Source organism: Microtus pennsylvanicus, chromosome 12 (genome assembly GCF_037038515.1).
Source record: "Microtus pennsylvanicus isolate mMicPen1 chromosome 12, mMicPen1.hap1, whole genome shotgun sequence".
Lineage (NCBI taxonomy): Eukaryota > Metazoa > Chordata > Mammalia > Rodentia > Cricetidae > Microtus > Microtus pennsylvanicus.
In genome coordinates this window covers 65,966,041-65,978,868 of record NC_134590.1, presented here as the reverse complement: position 1 = coordinate 65,978,868, position 12,828 = coordinate 65,966,041, and the positions used below count along the sequence as shown (strand labels likewise).

The 12,828-nt window shown below is 44.8% G+C and overlaps 1 protein-coding gene across 3 annotated transcripts in view; it reads right to left on the bottom strand.

The window, feature by feature from the left end:
* Positions 1–12,828, bottom strand: part of Ascc2 (activating signal cointegrator 1 complex subunit 2) — a 45,817-nt gene that overhangs the window by 19,442 nt on the left and 13,547 nt on the right. For 2 of the 3 annotated variants that reach the window (XM_075944155.1, XM_075944156.1), the window contains 4 exons: positions 8,896–8,963; positions 6,816–6,926; positions 5,716–5,828; positions 780–854 (listed from right to left, as the gene is read on the bottom strand). In XM_075944155.1, coding sequence (XP_075800270.1) covers positions 780–854; positions 5,716–5,828; positions 6,816–6,926; positions 8,896–8,963 — 367 coding nt within the window. The remainder of the gene's footprint in view (positions 1–779; positions 855–5,715; positions 5,829–6,815; positions 6,927–8,895; positions 8,964–12,828) is intronic. The other variant, XM_075944152.1, reaches the window with a different exon arrangement.

The following is a 12,828-nucleotide window of genomic DNA, read 5'->3' as shown; positions in this document are numbered from 1 at the left end:
CATATCCAAGAGCACAGATTTGACCTGATATGTGAAGAAAAAAAATAAAGAAAAGAAAAAAAGGAGAGAGAAAATAAAGTTGGGTAGGTGGGGGGTGAATCACGGATAAGTTGGTGGAGGAGTGAATATGGTCAAAATATATTGTAGGAAATTCTCAAAGAGCTAAATAAAAATTAAGAAAAAATAAAGCAAGTAAATGATAAATCTCTACTTGCCAAAGTATTTCTCTTTAAGTCCTCACAAAGCATATATATATATGTATATGTGTGTGTGTGTGTATATATATGTATGTATGTATGTATGTATGTATGTATGTATTTTAGATCTTTGCCAGGTGGTAGTGATGCGCCCATCTTTAATCCCAGCATGTGAAAGGCAGAGGCAGGCGATCTCTGTGAGTTTGAGGACAGCCTCGTCTACAAAGTAAATTCCAGGACATCTAGGGCTACAAAAAGAAACCCTGTCTTGAACCCTGCTCCCGCCCCCAACAAAACAAAAACAAAACCAATCTTTAAGGTTTTAGAGTGTAGCTCAGTGGAAGAACATGTGCCAAGGGTTCAATCTTCAGTACACAAGATAAAAAATAAAATAAAAACCTTAGAGTTAAAAAAAAAATAACAAAAATAACAAAGCTGGGCTAGAAGACCACCAAGTCCAGGACTAGGAGACCACGCACCCATGGTCCTTGGCTTCCCACTCTGCCCTAGTAGTGAGGATGCCACAGCCTGTGTTTAGGCTCCCCTTCCCACACAACATTCGTAGTTTTGTCCCTGCCTCACTTGCTGTCTTCAAGCCTCCTCTTCTTAATTGCAGACTCCATTTCAGGGATTGCCGTCTCATAAAAGGAAGCTAGTCTGCAGAAGCAAACACAGGCAAAGGCCAGATTAATTCATAAATACCAGAGCAGAAAGGTTCATTTCTTTCTCCCATAAATCCATGTGGGTGTTCTTGTGTGTGTGGAAGCCACAGGCTAACTTCAGTGTTAGTCTCAGGAAAGCAGTCCTGATGCTCACCAATTAGGTTAGGCTGACTTGTCAGAAGGCCAGGATCTTCCTGTCTCTACCTCCCCAGCACCTCACATTTTTACATGGGTTCTGAAGAGATCAAACTCAGGGCCTTACTTTGCTGTACTGAGTCAACTCCCTGCTCCCATCCCATCCTATACCAACTTTCTGGGAGCTACCCAGGGGCTTTCCTGAGCCTACCCCAGAATGATGTACTGTATTGCCCCATTATGGAAAATAACCATAGCTGTATCTAACAAAGGGACCAGAGGGCTACAAGGACTCCCTGGGATTATGAAACAGAGAGATTATCTTTCTTCTTGCTCAAAATATGCCAGCCCTAGGAGTCTTGAAATCACAGTTACCAACAATCTTTCTCACTTGGGTTCTAAGATATGAAGTTTTAGTTTCTTGCATGACTTGGAATCTCTATAAATTGTTTACATGTGACAATGTTAACACAATGTGCTTATTCAGAACAGGCTAAATGTGCTCAGGACTCAAATGTATCATATACTCCATATTTGTTTTATGAACTAAGCCAGTTGGTTTAACTATAATTCTTGTTTTAAAAATGATTTATTTTAATTATGTGTGTGTGTCTGTCTGTCAGTTGGTAGTGGACATGAGTACAGATACCCACAGAGGTCAGAGGAAGGTGCCATTCCTTGCAGCTGGAATTACGATGGTTGTGAGCTGCCTGATATGAGTGCTGGGACTTACCAGCCCGTTTTCTACAGCTCTTAATAAAAAGTTAAAAGCTAGATGTGGTGGTCTATGCTTGTAATTTTAGCATTTGGGAAGCTGAGGCAGGAGGATCACAAGTTGGAAGCCAGCCTGGACTATACAGCAAGACCCTGTTTCAATAGCAAAACAATAAAAAAAATTATAAACACACAGGATCGGAGAGATGGTTATGTGGTTAAGAACACTTGTTGCTCTTCCAGAGGACCTGGGTTTGGTTCCTAGCACCCACTTGATGACTCACAACCATTTGTAACTCCAGTTCCAGGGGATCTGTATGCCTTCTTGAACTCCACGGGCATCAGGCATGGACATGCTGCACACACATGCATGCAGGCAAAACATTCATACACATAAATAAGATCTGAATTGTTCTCAAAATATTATACATTACATACATTATGAATTTCAGTACAGTTACATATGATTATACTTCCGGCTACTTGGGAGGCTGAAGCAGGAAGATGGCTTGAGCCTAGACGTTTGAGATTAGTATGGGTGAGCAAGCCCGGGAGGCAGCTATCCTTTTCCTCCTGCATCTCTTCCTCGCCCTGTCCTTCTCAAACTCTGAAGTGTTCCAGGCCTCATTGTGTACTACTTGGCTATACTCAACCACGGAGTCTTTCTTCCGGGGGCCAGATTCACTGCGCACAGAACATGCTGCCCTGATAACTGACACAGCAGCTGTTGTTTTTCTAGGGTGTAATTCTTCCTCCAAACTTATCTTGCTTCCCCGAATCAGAGATGCACTTACGTGCCCAGTGTAGTGCTGAGTGGTGCTTGCAGGTGCTCTGAAGCATGTGCCCATCCTCTGGCTGGCTTCTGTAATGTCTGTCTCACTGCAGCACTGCACGTGGCAGAGAACAGCCAAGCCAAAAGGAACAGGCTCTGCTAGACACGGCATCAGCAGAGGCCAGAGAGGGCAGTTAGGCCCAAGCTGATTCAACACTTGCCAGGCTGTGTTGTTAGTGGGTAAACTGGAACAACTCCCATGGAAGGTGATTTGGCAAGAAAAGTGAGAATTAAAGATGCACATACCATCTGTTCCAGCATTTCTACTTCTAGGAATTAATCCTCAAATATGCTTGCAAAGGTACAAAGTGATGTGGATACAATGTCATTTATTTTGAAATAGCAAATAACTAAAAAAAAAGTCACACACACACACACACACACACACACACACACACACACACACACACACACTCTGTCTCTGGTGTCCAGTATGCCAGATGCACAGTGCTGCCCAGTCATACTGGAGGCACTAAGCATTTTCCCCAGCCCCAGTTTTCAATTTTTAAAAAGGGGGTGGGGTTGAGAGCATAGTAGAGTGGTAGCGTCCCTACTAAACATTTATTAAGCCCTAGGTTCCATTTTCATCACTGCTAAAGCAAAGGGAGGGGAATGTAAAATGTGCATATTTTCCTATACTGCATATCTCTGGAAAATTCCACCCAAACTATGACAGTGTTGACGTGTGACGGAAAGAACTATAAAGGGGGAGGGAGACAGTTCGCCATAGAGTTTACATTTTTCTAAAGTGTGTGTGACATATGTGAGGGTGCCCACAGAAGCCAGAAGACCTGGAGCTGGTGCTACAGGCAGTTGTTGACTCAGACTGGGTGCTGGGAAATGAACTCCGTCCTTCAGAAGAAAGGCCCCGCTCTTACCTGCTGAGCCATCTCCAGCCCTATTTTGCACTTTCTGAGTTCTGTCAAAGTGAAAGCACTACCGACACATGACCCAAGAGCAGAAGCTGCACACTAGATGACAAGAGGGCCAAAGGAAAGAGCTCTGTGGGTCAGAGTGACCCCTAACCAGGAGCCATGCGAACGGGGGGAGAGGGGCTGTGTATATGTTGGTGTAGCTAACAAAGGATTTCCTAGCTTGCAGTACAGGCTGGAACAAGCTGGCCAGCTGCAGGCTAAACATGAGTCAAAGGCAGAGTCACTTCCAAAGTGCAACCCTTCCACGTACTCCAAGATGGGTGGGAACTCTTCTGCTTCCACCGCCTCTTGTAGGAAAAATCTGCTCTTCCAAAGCTTCCTCCCTCAGAGGCCATCTGTGCTTACTGGGGGAGATGCTTGGACAAAATGAGAAAAATGCTTAAAGTAAATGAAAACAGGCAGAATGAAAATGCTGAGAGCAATGTAACTCCTAAGAGTGGTTTCAGATTCTGGCTTTCCATCTTTTCTACATTTCCACATGCTCTTTTATCATAATGAAACACCTTCCTCCCTAAAATGGACAGCCACAGTCCTAACCCAAGACGTTTCTTCCCTAGAGAATACTGGTCAGCATTTTATTCTAATAATCCCAGGGAAGCTGATCAAATGTCTGCCTCTCACAAGCAGAGAAGACCAAGGAGGAGTCAGAGGACCAGCTGCCATCTCTGGCACGTGTCAGAGCTAGATAAATGTTTTGTTGAACGGGTGAGTAAATGACAGAACGGAAGGATAGATGGGTGGGCGAATGGAGTTGGGCAGCTCCCAGAAGCTGCTGCAAATGGTTGAGAGAGATGCCTGGCAAGAGCAACAGCTACAGGCCACTGGGAAAGGCAATGAGCAGGCTGCTGGTCCTTTCACACCAGCCTGGGAATGCCCAAGTCCATGTTCCCCACCTTCTCACTGCACAGAAAGATCTCATGATGCCAAGTGGGCAGAGTCTCCCTCCTGGAAGTTCCATCTCAGCGCAGTCTTTGTAATGGGCTCTCCAGTGGTTTCCACTACCTACAGAATGAAGGCCCACTCCTGCCAGGGTTTCACCACACTTCACACTCTGGCAAACAGGGGACTCCTCATTTTTTATTACCAACTCCTTTTCCTGTCATTTTTTTAATTTTATTTTTGCTATCTATCTATCTATCTATCTATCTATCTATCTATCTATCTATCTATCTATCTATCCATCCATCCATCCATCCATCCATCCATCCATCCATCCATCCATCCATCCATCTTGAGACAGGGTTTCTTTGTAACTTTGGAGTCACTCCTGAAACTCTCTGTAGACCAGGCTGGCCTTGAATTCACAGAGATCCACCTGCTTCTGCCTCCCGAGTGCTGGGATTAAAGGCGTGCGCCACCACCGCCATGCTGAGACAGGGTCTCTTTATGTAGCCTTGGAGGTCCTAGAACTCTCTATGTAGACCAGGCTGATACTGAACCCACAGAGATCTGCTGGCCTCTGCCTCCCAAGTTCTGGGACTAAAAGCAGGCACCTGGCAGTTAGTCTGGATTTTTTGTATATTTCACATCTGCGTCAACACCCTTCCTGTCACCATGACCTTTCCATCTAGAACATTCTTATCCCTTTTCTTAGATTCTGAGACCAGATCTATGTTGACTAGGCTAGCCTCAAATCCTGGGGCTTGAGTGATCCTCCTGCCTTAGCCTCCTGAGGAGCTGAGACGGAAAGTGTGCCAGGCTTCTTGCTCAGTATTCAAGGCTGTTTTGAGGAGTCTTCTCCTACATATCCCTGCAGCAAAGAAGGAACACCTCTGCTGCTTCCTCATTACATCAGTCCTCACTGGCTGTCACTCTGTGCTCCATGATAGGGCAGACTGAAAACTGTCATCTTCTTGCTGTTTTCTCTCTCCCTTGTCTTATTCTTGGACAAGATTAGGAGGGCTCCTCTCAGCAATAGTTTTACCTGTGTTTCTCATTATGTGTCCCCAGACTAGAAGATGGACTTTATCTTTTAATGATTTATTAAATTTATGTGCATTGGTGTTTTGCCTGCATGTATGCCTGCGTGAGGGTGTCAGATCCCCAGGAGCTGGAGTTACAGACAGTTGTGAGTTGTCATATGGGTGCTGGGAACTGAACCCAGGTTCCCCATTATAACAACCAGTGCTCTTAACTGCCAGGCCCTGGACTAGTTAGTATACTCTAAGGAACAGTCAATATGTGTTTGAGTGATGCATGAACCGGAGCCCCTACTTTAGCACGCAGAAGTCCCAATGTACCTGTAACAAAAGTCATGTTTCTGGAAGGTCTGGCAGGCCAAAGGGAAGATGTCCAGAAAGGCCCAGAGTGTGGTGCAGGTGTCACATAGGTAGAGAACAATGTCCTTTAATTCCTGTTGTCAAGAGAAGACACAGTATTATTTTCAAGTTCCAAGACAGCTCTGCAGAGTTCAGAGTCCCCAGCAGGCAGGAAGTTGCTTGAGAGGATAAACAGGGAAGTGGAGGCCCCAGAGACAGCCTGAATGGTCCATCTCTAGGAGGGCAACCTGGGCCACGTAGTCATCCTGTCTCATAGTTTGCCATTGCACTCAATGAGGGCTAACGTCACCTATAATTCTGATAGTCTCTCTTCTATGCTGCAGGAAAATGAACACTGTGCCGAGTGAAACCATCCAGCCTGGGGAGACAGGAGCAGCAAGCCCACCCCTTGCTCACATTTTGAAGAGGGTATACAGAACACAGGGTGTTTGCTCATCTGTTCTGCTGAGTCTCATGCCATCCTGAAGAAGCAAGCTGGGTGGCTTTTCAAGTTACAGATAAAGAAACTGAGGCTCAGAGTACTAAGATGATTTGTTCCCATGGCTCCTGGCACGTACTCTTCTGAAGCACTTGCTCAACAGATATTTCCCCACCAGATGGCAAATGCCAAGAAGGTAGCTCACAGCTGCCACATCCCAGTTGTCTGTAGTGCTTAGCACAGCACCAAGGTCCTGTGAAGTGTACTTTCTGTATGTCACTCTCATTAAAGTTCTAACGCCATGAGATGGGTACCATGTCTGCTTCTGTTTTATCCCCCAGACTCAGCATAGTCTCTTGGGATATACTCACTGAATCGATGACTGGCTCAAGAAGTGGGCCCACAGAGCAAAACTACCTGAGGGTGGACCCAGCTCTCAAGTCCTAGTACTTTTCTAATACTCTACAAAACCTTCTTTAAAGCTTAACCCACAGGGCAGGTAGAAATACGGATTTTATCAAAAAAGAGGTCAAAGGCAGGGAAAAAACCACTGTGCCCGGCAGCATTAGCGATCATCTCAGCTCCAGGGTAACCAGGCTTAAGGGTTCTAGCCCAAAGAAGCTGGGCCCAGGAACAAACATACCAAGAGAGGCATGTCACTAGGAGTCAACCGACCCTTCTCTCCGAGTTTCTGGGGTGTGGTGCTGCTCCCATCCCCTTGCAAGCCACAGTGCTGGAGGATATTGCTGAAGACCTAAGAAAGGCAAAAAGGGCTCTCTTTCATATCCTGAACAAGCACCTAGGATCCCCACCCCACAACTAGGAGCAGGTGACCCAAGAACTGCCTTGGAGCCTCGGGACAGACCATCCAATGGGATGGTGAATAGGATTAAATACAAACCATGTAGGGTTGATGGTGTGGCTCAGTGACAGCGTGCAGGCCAAGTAAGACCCTGGTTCCAGGCTAGGTGAGGTAATGTACACCTTTAATCCCAGCTCTCAGAAGGCAGAGATAGGTGAATCTCTTTGAATTCAAAGCCAATCAGGTCTACATAGTTAGTTCTAGGCTAGCCAAGGTTACAGTGAGATCCAGTCTCAAAAACAGAACTCTGAGTTTCCATCTTTAGTAAGCACATACAACATGCATATAAAATATAAAGTCCCAAGAATCCCGCATCTATGACTTGACTGGACAGACTTAACAAAATATGATAGTACCTGAGAAATACCTTCAGCAACATTAAGAAATGTTTAGACTCCTTAGTAGATGACAGCTTATAGGGTGATTTTATATATGTGTGTACGTGTTGTTTTGAAAAGGGTCTCATGCAGGCCTTTGATCTCATTATGCAGATAAGGATGAAGATCTAGAACCCCTAATCCTCCTGTCTCTACTTCCCAAGTGCAGGGATTACAGATGTGAGCCATCACATTCAGTGATCACCAGAGCTTTATTAACAAAAGACAAATTAACAGAGTTGAAAATGAACCTGTTATAAAATCAAGTAAGAATGAATTGGTAGTACTGTCTTTCTTCCTTCTTAATCTGTGTGTGTGTGTGTGTATGGACATGTGCGTAAAAGTCAGGGGACAATTGTGGGAGCTCATTGTCTCCTTATACTATGTGGGTTCTGGGAATCAAAATCAGGTCCTCAGGCTTGGTGGCAGGCACCTTTACCTACTAAACCATCCTTCTGGGAAATATTATCTTTGTTTTTGCAATTAAATTTTTATTTTTTTTTTTTGAGACAGGGTCTCACTTTATAGCCATGGCTGGCCTGGAACTTACTATGTAGACCAGGCTGGCTTCCAATTCACAGGAATCCTCCTGCCTCTGCCTCCTCAGTGCTGATATATTATTGCTAAACAGGCTACCATATAACTATTCCAAAAGTTACTTAAAACAAATGCATGTGTAGGGATCTCTTTATGGTGGGGTTACGGAAGAATAATATTCTCTATGATTGTTTACTTTTTGTACATTTTTTTTGAGACTGGGTCTTACTATAACTTAGGCCTTGAACTTAGCTGCCAAGAGCTGGAATTACAGACATGAGGTACCATGCCCAGCTCCTTTCAGCTTTTTAACATTCCTCATATTTTCTTTTTTAAAATTATATATTTTTATTTTATGTACATTGAAGTTTTACTTGCATGTACATACAGACAGTTATAAGCTGCCATGTGGGTGCTGGGAACTGAACCCAGGTCCTCTGGAAGAACAGCCAATGCTCTTAACTGCTGAGCCATCTCTCCAGCCCCATTCCTCATATTTTTACAGTACGCGTTATTCTTTCATGAAATGGTTTTTTAAACCTTCATAGTTCCTATTTGAGAAATGCAGGCCTCTGAAAGGAGTAAAGTTACTTTTGGAGATATATGGCTGCTAGAAAATAAAAAAATGCAAACCAAATCCTTTTGTATAAGTGAAATCTTTAGATTTCAGTCTTGTTCAAGAAGGGCAAAGGGTGAATTACAAGACTTGTAGTCGAGAACAGGACAAAGAGGAAATCTGGGAGACGAGTTCTCTTTCTCCCTCCTCCTCTTCCCCCCCTTCTCCCCTCTCTCTCCTGCTGGGGATGGAATCTGCTGGGGCTTTGCACTCTACCCCTGTGCCACACTTCAAGATGTGTCTGGAAAAGGAATGGAAAGCAAACATTTCCTCAGGGTTTTGAAGAAAAGTCCAACTTACTCTCTCCCGGGCGGGGTAAGAGAGACGGTACCTGAAGTATGGTGGGAACGGTTTCATCCAGGTCATTATAATAACTTGGCTGCTGGATAAATATGTTTCCTAAAGAGAAGGGAAGGGAAGAAATGGGGAGAGGTCAGGAGGATGGGGACACATTAAATTGATTATAGGCATGCTGTGACCTTTCTCCCGTTCCCTAGGTCTGTCTGTGGGGGAATCGAGAATAATGAGTATTGTCTCAGGCCCAGCTGGCACTGAGCTTGGTCCTCACTGAGAACCCTCTCCAGGGTTGAGAAAGGAAGTTATTCAGTACAATTTAACTTTTCAAGTACCTCTGAATTACATAAAACAAAGAGTAGCCCTGGTCAAACCAGCTAGTCCTGATGTCCCCAGGGAGTGACCAAACTGAACTGGGACTTGCATTATCCAGGAAAATTGGGAATTATAATTCCTTTATTCAATAAACCTACAATAGCTCAGGATTCTTGCCAAGCCACACCTCAAAAGTATGAGATGCCAGGGAGAAATGTCTGGAAGTTTTTACTTTTGAAGGTGCTACCATCTCAATCCACCCTCCTACAAACAGGAGGCGGGAGCAATGCACAGAGACAGACTTGGCACACATCTGTAGTTGTTCTGTCCAGATGGAGCCCATTGCCGATGTTTACGGCTTTCCACCTGCTGCTGCACGGGCGTGCTGACAGCACATGGCAGCTGGGACAGAACCCAGTGTTTCTCTGTCCACATGATGGGGGAGGAAGACAGGAAGAACCATAGCTGGGGACATGAAGATGAGAAGTACCAATGCCCTGAAAAGTCTAAGATAGAATTTTTGCCTCTCAGGCTCGTAGGCAGCTTTGAGCCCCCTAATTCTGTGGAGGTCTGGTTTTTATGCAAGTGCCAGACAATGCTTTGATTTTAGTATTGTTTGAGAAGGCCAAAGGGTGAGTTCAAAGGGGTACATGGCCAAGAGTAGGACAGAGGAACTATCTGGGGAGAAACAGGTTTTTCTCTCTCCTCTCTCTGTTTCTCTCCTGCACAGTATATGAGGGCCAGAGCATACAATACGGATAATTCTGTAGCCTTAGTCCAATTCCAGGATACCTAAGCAGGAAGGAAATCAATTGCCAGCTGAGTCTGATGAGTAAGCAAATAGCTGGGCTTTTCATCAGCACCATCTAGGAGAGATAGTATTTATTCCAAAAAAGCTGAGTTTTTCTAGCACAGCCTCCTTAGTTCAGGGCTCCTGCCTCCCTTAGGTGCTGACCGTCTAATCTATGAAGGTGTGTCTGGATCATCTACACCCTCCTCCTCCACAGACAGGGAAAGTCTGAGCCAGCCCCTCCACAACCTTTGCTCCTAATAGTTCCTCTTGCCCTGATCCTCCAGGGCAAGCCTTAACTTCTATGACACACAAAGCCCTGAGAAATCTAGTCCCTGTTGGCATTCTAGGCCACTTGCTTCCATTCCCTGCAATAGAAACATCCCTTGAACCATCCTCAACCTCAGAGAACAGACTGTCTCTTCCTTCTGCCTGGAATGATCTCCCGAGCTCACCCCACCATAAGACATGTATCACCTCCTCAGGTAGTTCTCTGACATAGGCACTCTCTGGGCCATGGCATATTCCTCTTGTCACCCTGACCACCCAGACCACCCAGAACACCCAGAACATTTCCTCACTGCTTGCCAGAAAAATACAGATTTTATTTTTTTTATAAGCAACAAGTAACTCCAATTTCATATTTTTTTCCTTTGGTATTTTTGAGACAAGGTTTCTTTGCAACAGTCCTGGCTGTCCTGAAACTCTCTTTGTAGACCAGACTGGTCTCAAAATAAGAGATCTACCCACCTTGTCTCCTGAGTGATGGGATTAAAGGCATGCACCACTAAGCCCGGAAAGATAACTCAAATTTCATAATCTATCCTTGGGGTCTTCAGAGTCTCTTTTCTTTATCAGATTCCAATGGTGGCGCAGGCCTTTAATCCCAGCACTTGGGAGGCACAGGCAGGTAGATCTTCTGTGAGTTCAAGGTCAGCCTGGTGTACAGAGCGAATTCCAGGACAGGCTCCAAAGTTACACAGGAAACCCTGTCTCAAAAAACAAAACAAAAAAACCAACACCAAACAAAAGACTCACAAAGCTCCTAAAAAACAAAATCAAATCAGGCCCAGAGAGACAGTTCAACAGTCAGCAGTTAAGAGTGCTTGCTGCTCTTTCAGAGGATTCAGGTTCAGTCCCCAGGACCAGATGTCCTCTTCAGGCCTCCATGGGTGTCAGGCACACACAGAGTGTACATATATATGTGGAGCAAAACATCTATACATATAAAATAAAAATAAATACATCTTGGGACTGGAGAGATGGCTCAGCAGTTAAGAGAACTGGCTGCTCTTGCAGAGGACCTGGGTTATTCTCAGGACACACATGGCAGCTCACAGCCACTTACAACCCCAGTGCTAGGAGGTCCAATGTCTTCTTCTAGCCTTTGCAGACACTGCATGCACATGAGCACACATGCATGTAGGCAGAGCACCACACATATAAAAAATAAATAAAAGTTGAAAATTGCTTATTATCTTAAGATAAACTAATTGATCTTAAAAAAAAAAACTACTACAAAGGTAAGGACTAAGCAGTGGCATCCTCTGAGCTCCTCTTCCCAGACAGGCCTGCGGTGAGCAGGAGACACTGCCACACAGATCATCAACGACCACATTTTCTCCCGATGTACAACAGAGCTCAAGAGAAACCAACTGATGAGTCCTGCTTCCGAAAGCTAATAGCTGATACCCAATGCCAACCTTGCCAGTTTATTAAGAAGGCTCCAGCATTTCGGAAGCAGAAGCAGGAGGCTGTCTTCAAGGCCAGCCTGGGCTATGTATCAACTTCCAGGTCGATCTGGGCTAGAGAGTAAGAAACAGCCCAAAAAACAAAAGAAAAGAGCCGGGCGGTGGTGGCGCACGCCTTTAACCCCAGCACTTGGGATGCAGAGGCAGGTGGATCTCTGTGAGTCCGAGGCCAGCCTGGTCTACAAGAGCTAGTTCCAGGACAGGCTCCAAAGCCACAGAGAAACCCTGTCTTGAAAAACCAACCAACCAAACCGAACAACCAAGCAAACAAACAAAATAAAGGTATTACCATGCTGGCTAGTTTTATGTCAACTAGACACCAACTAGGGTAATTTGGGAAGTAAGAACCTCAATTAAGAAAATGCCACCACAAGACTGGCCTGTGGGACATTTTCTTAATTGAGATTGATGCAGTTCAGGCAATTGTAGGTGGTACTACACGCAGGCAGGTGGTCCTGGATGGTATAAGAAAGCAGGCTGAGCAAGCCATGGAGAGTAAGCCAGTAAGCCACATTCCTTGTGGCTTCTTCTTCATTTCTAACTTGAATTTCTGCCCTGACTTCTTAATATGGACCTGTAAGCTGAACAAACCCTTTTCTCCCAGCTCACTTTTGGCCATGGTGATTATCACAGCAACAGAGATCTACCAAGATAGTCGGCAAGATGGCTCAGCAAGCAAATGTACCTTTCACCGTGATTATGACCTCAGTTTAAGTTGGATCTCCAGGATCCACTTAGTAGATGGAGAGAACCTACTCCCACATGAAGGAAAATTTTGAAATGTAATTTAAAAATTCAAAAAGAAAATTCTCAAAATCTATGAAATTCATCTTTCATCTGAGTCATCTCTCCAGCTCCGTTTTTTTTTTTAAGCCAGGATTCACTATATAGTATAGGCTGAACTTGAAATTATACAGCTCTTATCTCAGGCTCCCCAGTTTTGCAATCAGATATTTAGAAGACTATACCCTATAGTCTGAGGATGAGGAAGGTTGAGATATTTAGAAGACTATACCCTATAGTCCGAGGCTGAGGAAGTCTGGCAGGAGTGCTTGAATGAACACCACCCTGTTCCAGGCCCAACACTACGAACTACAGTTAAAAAGGGAATTAA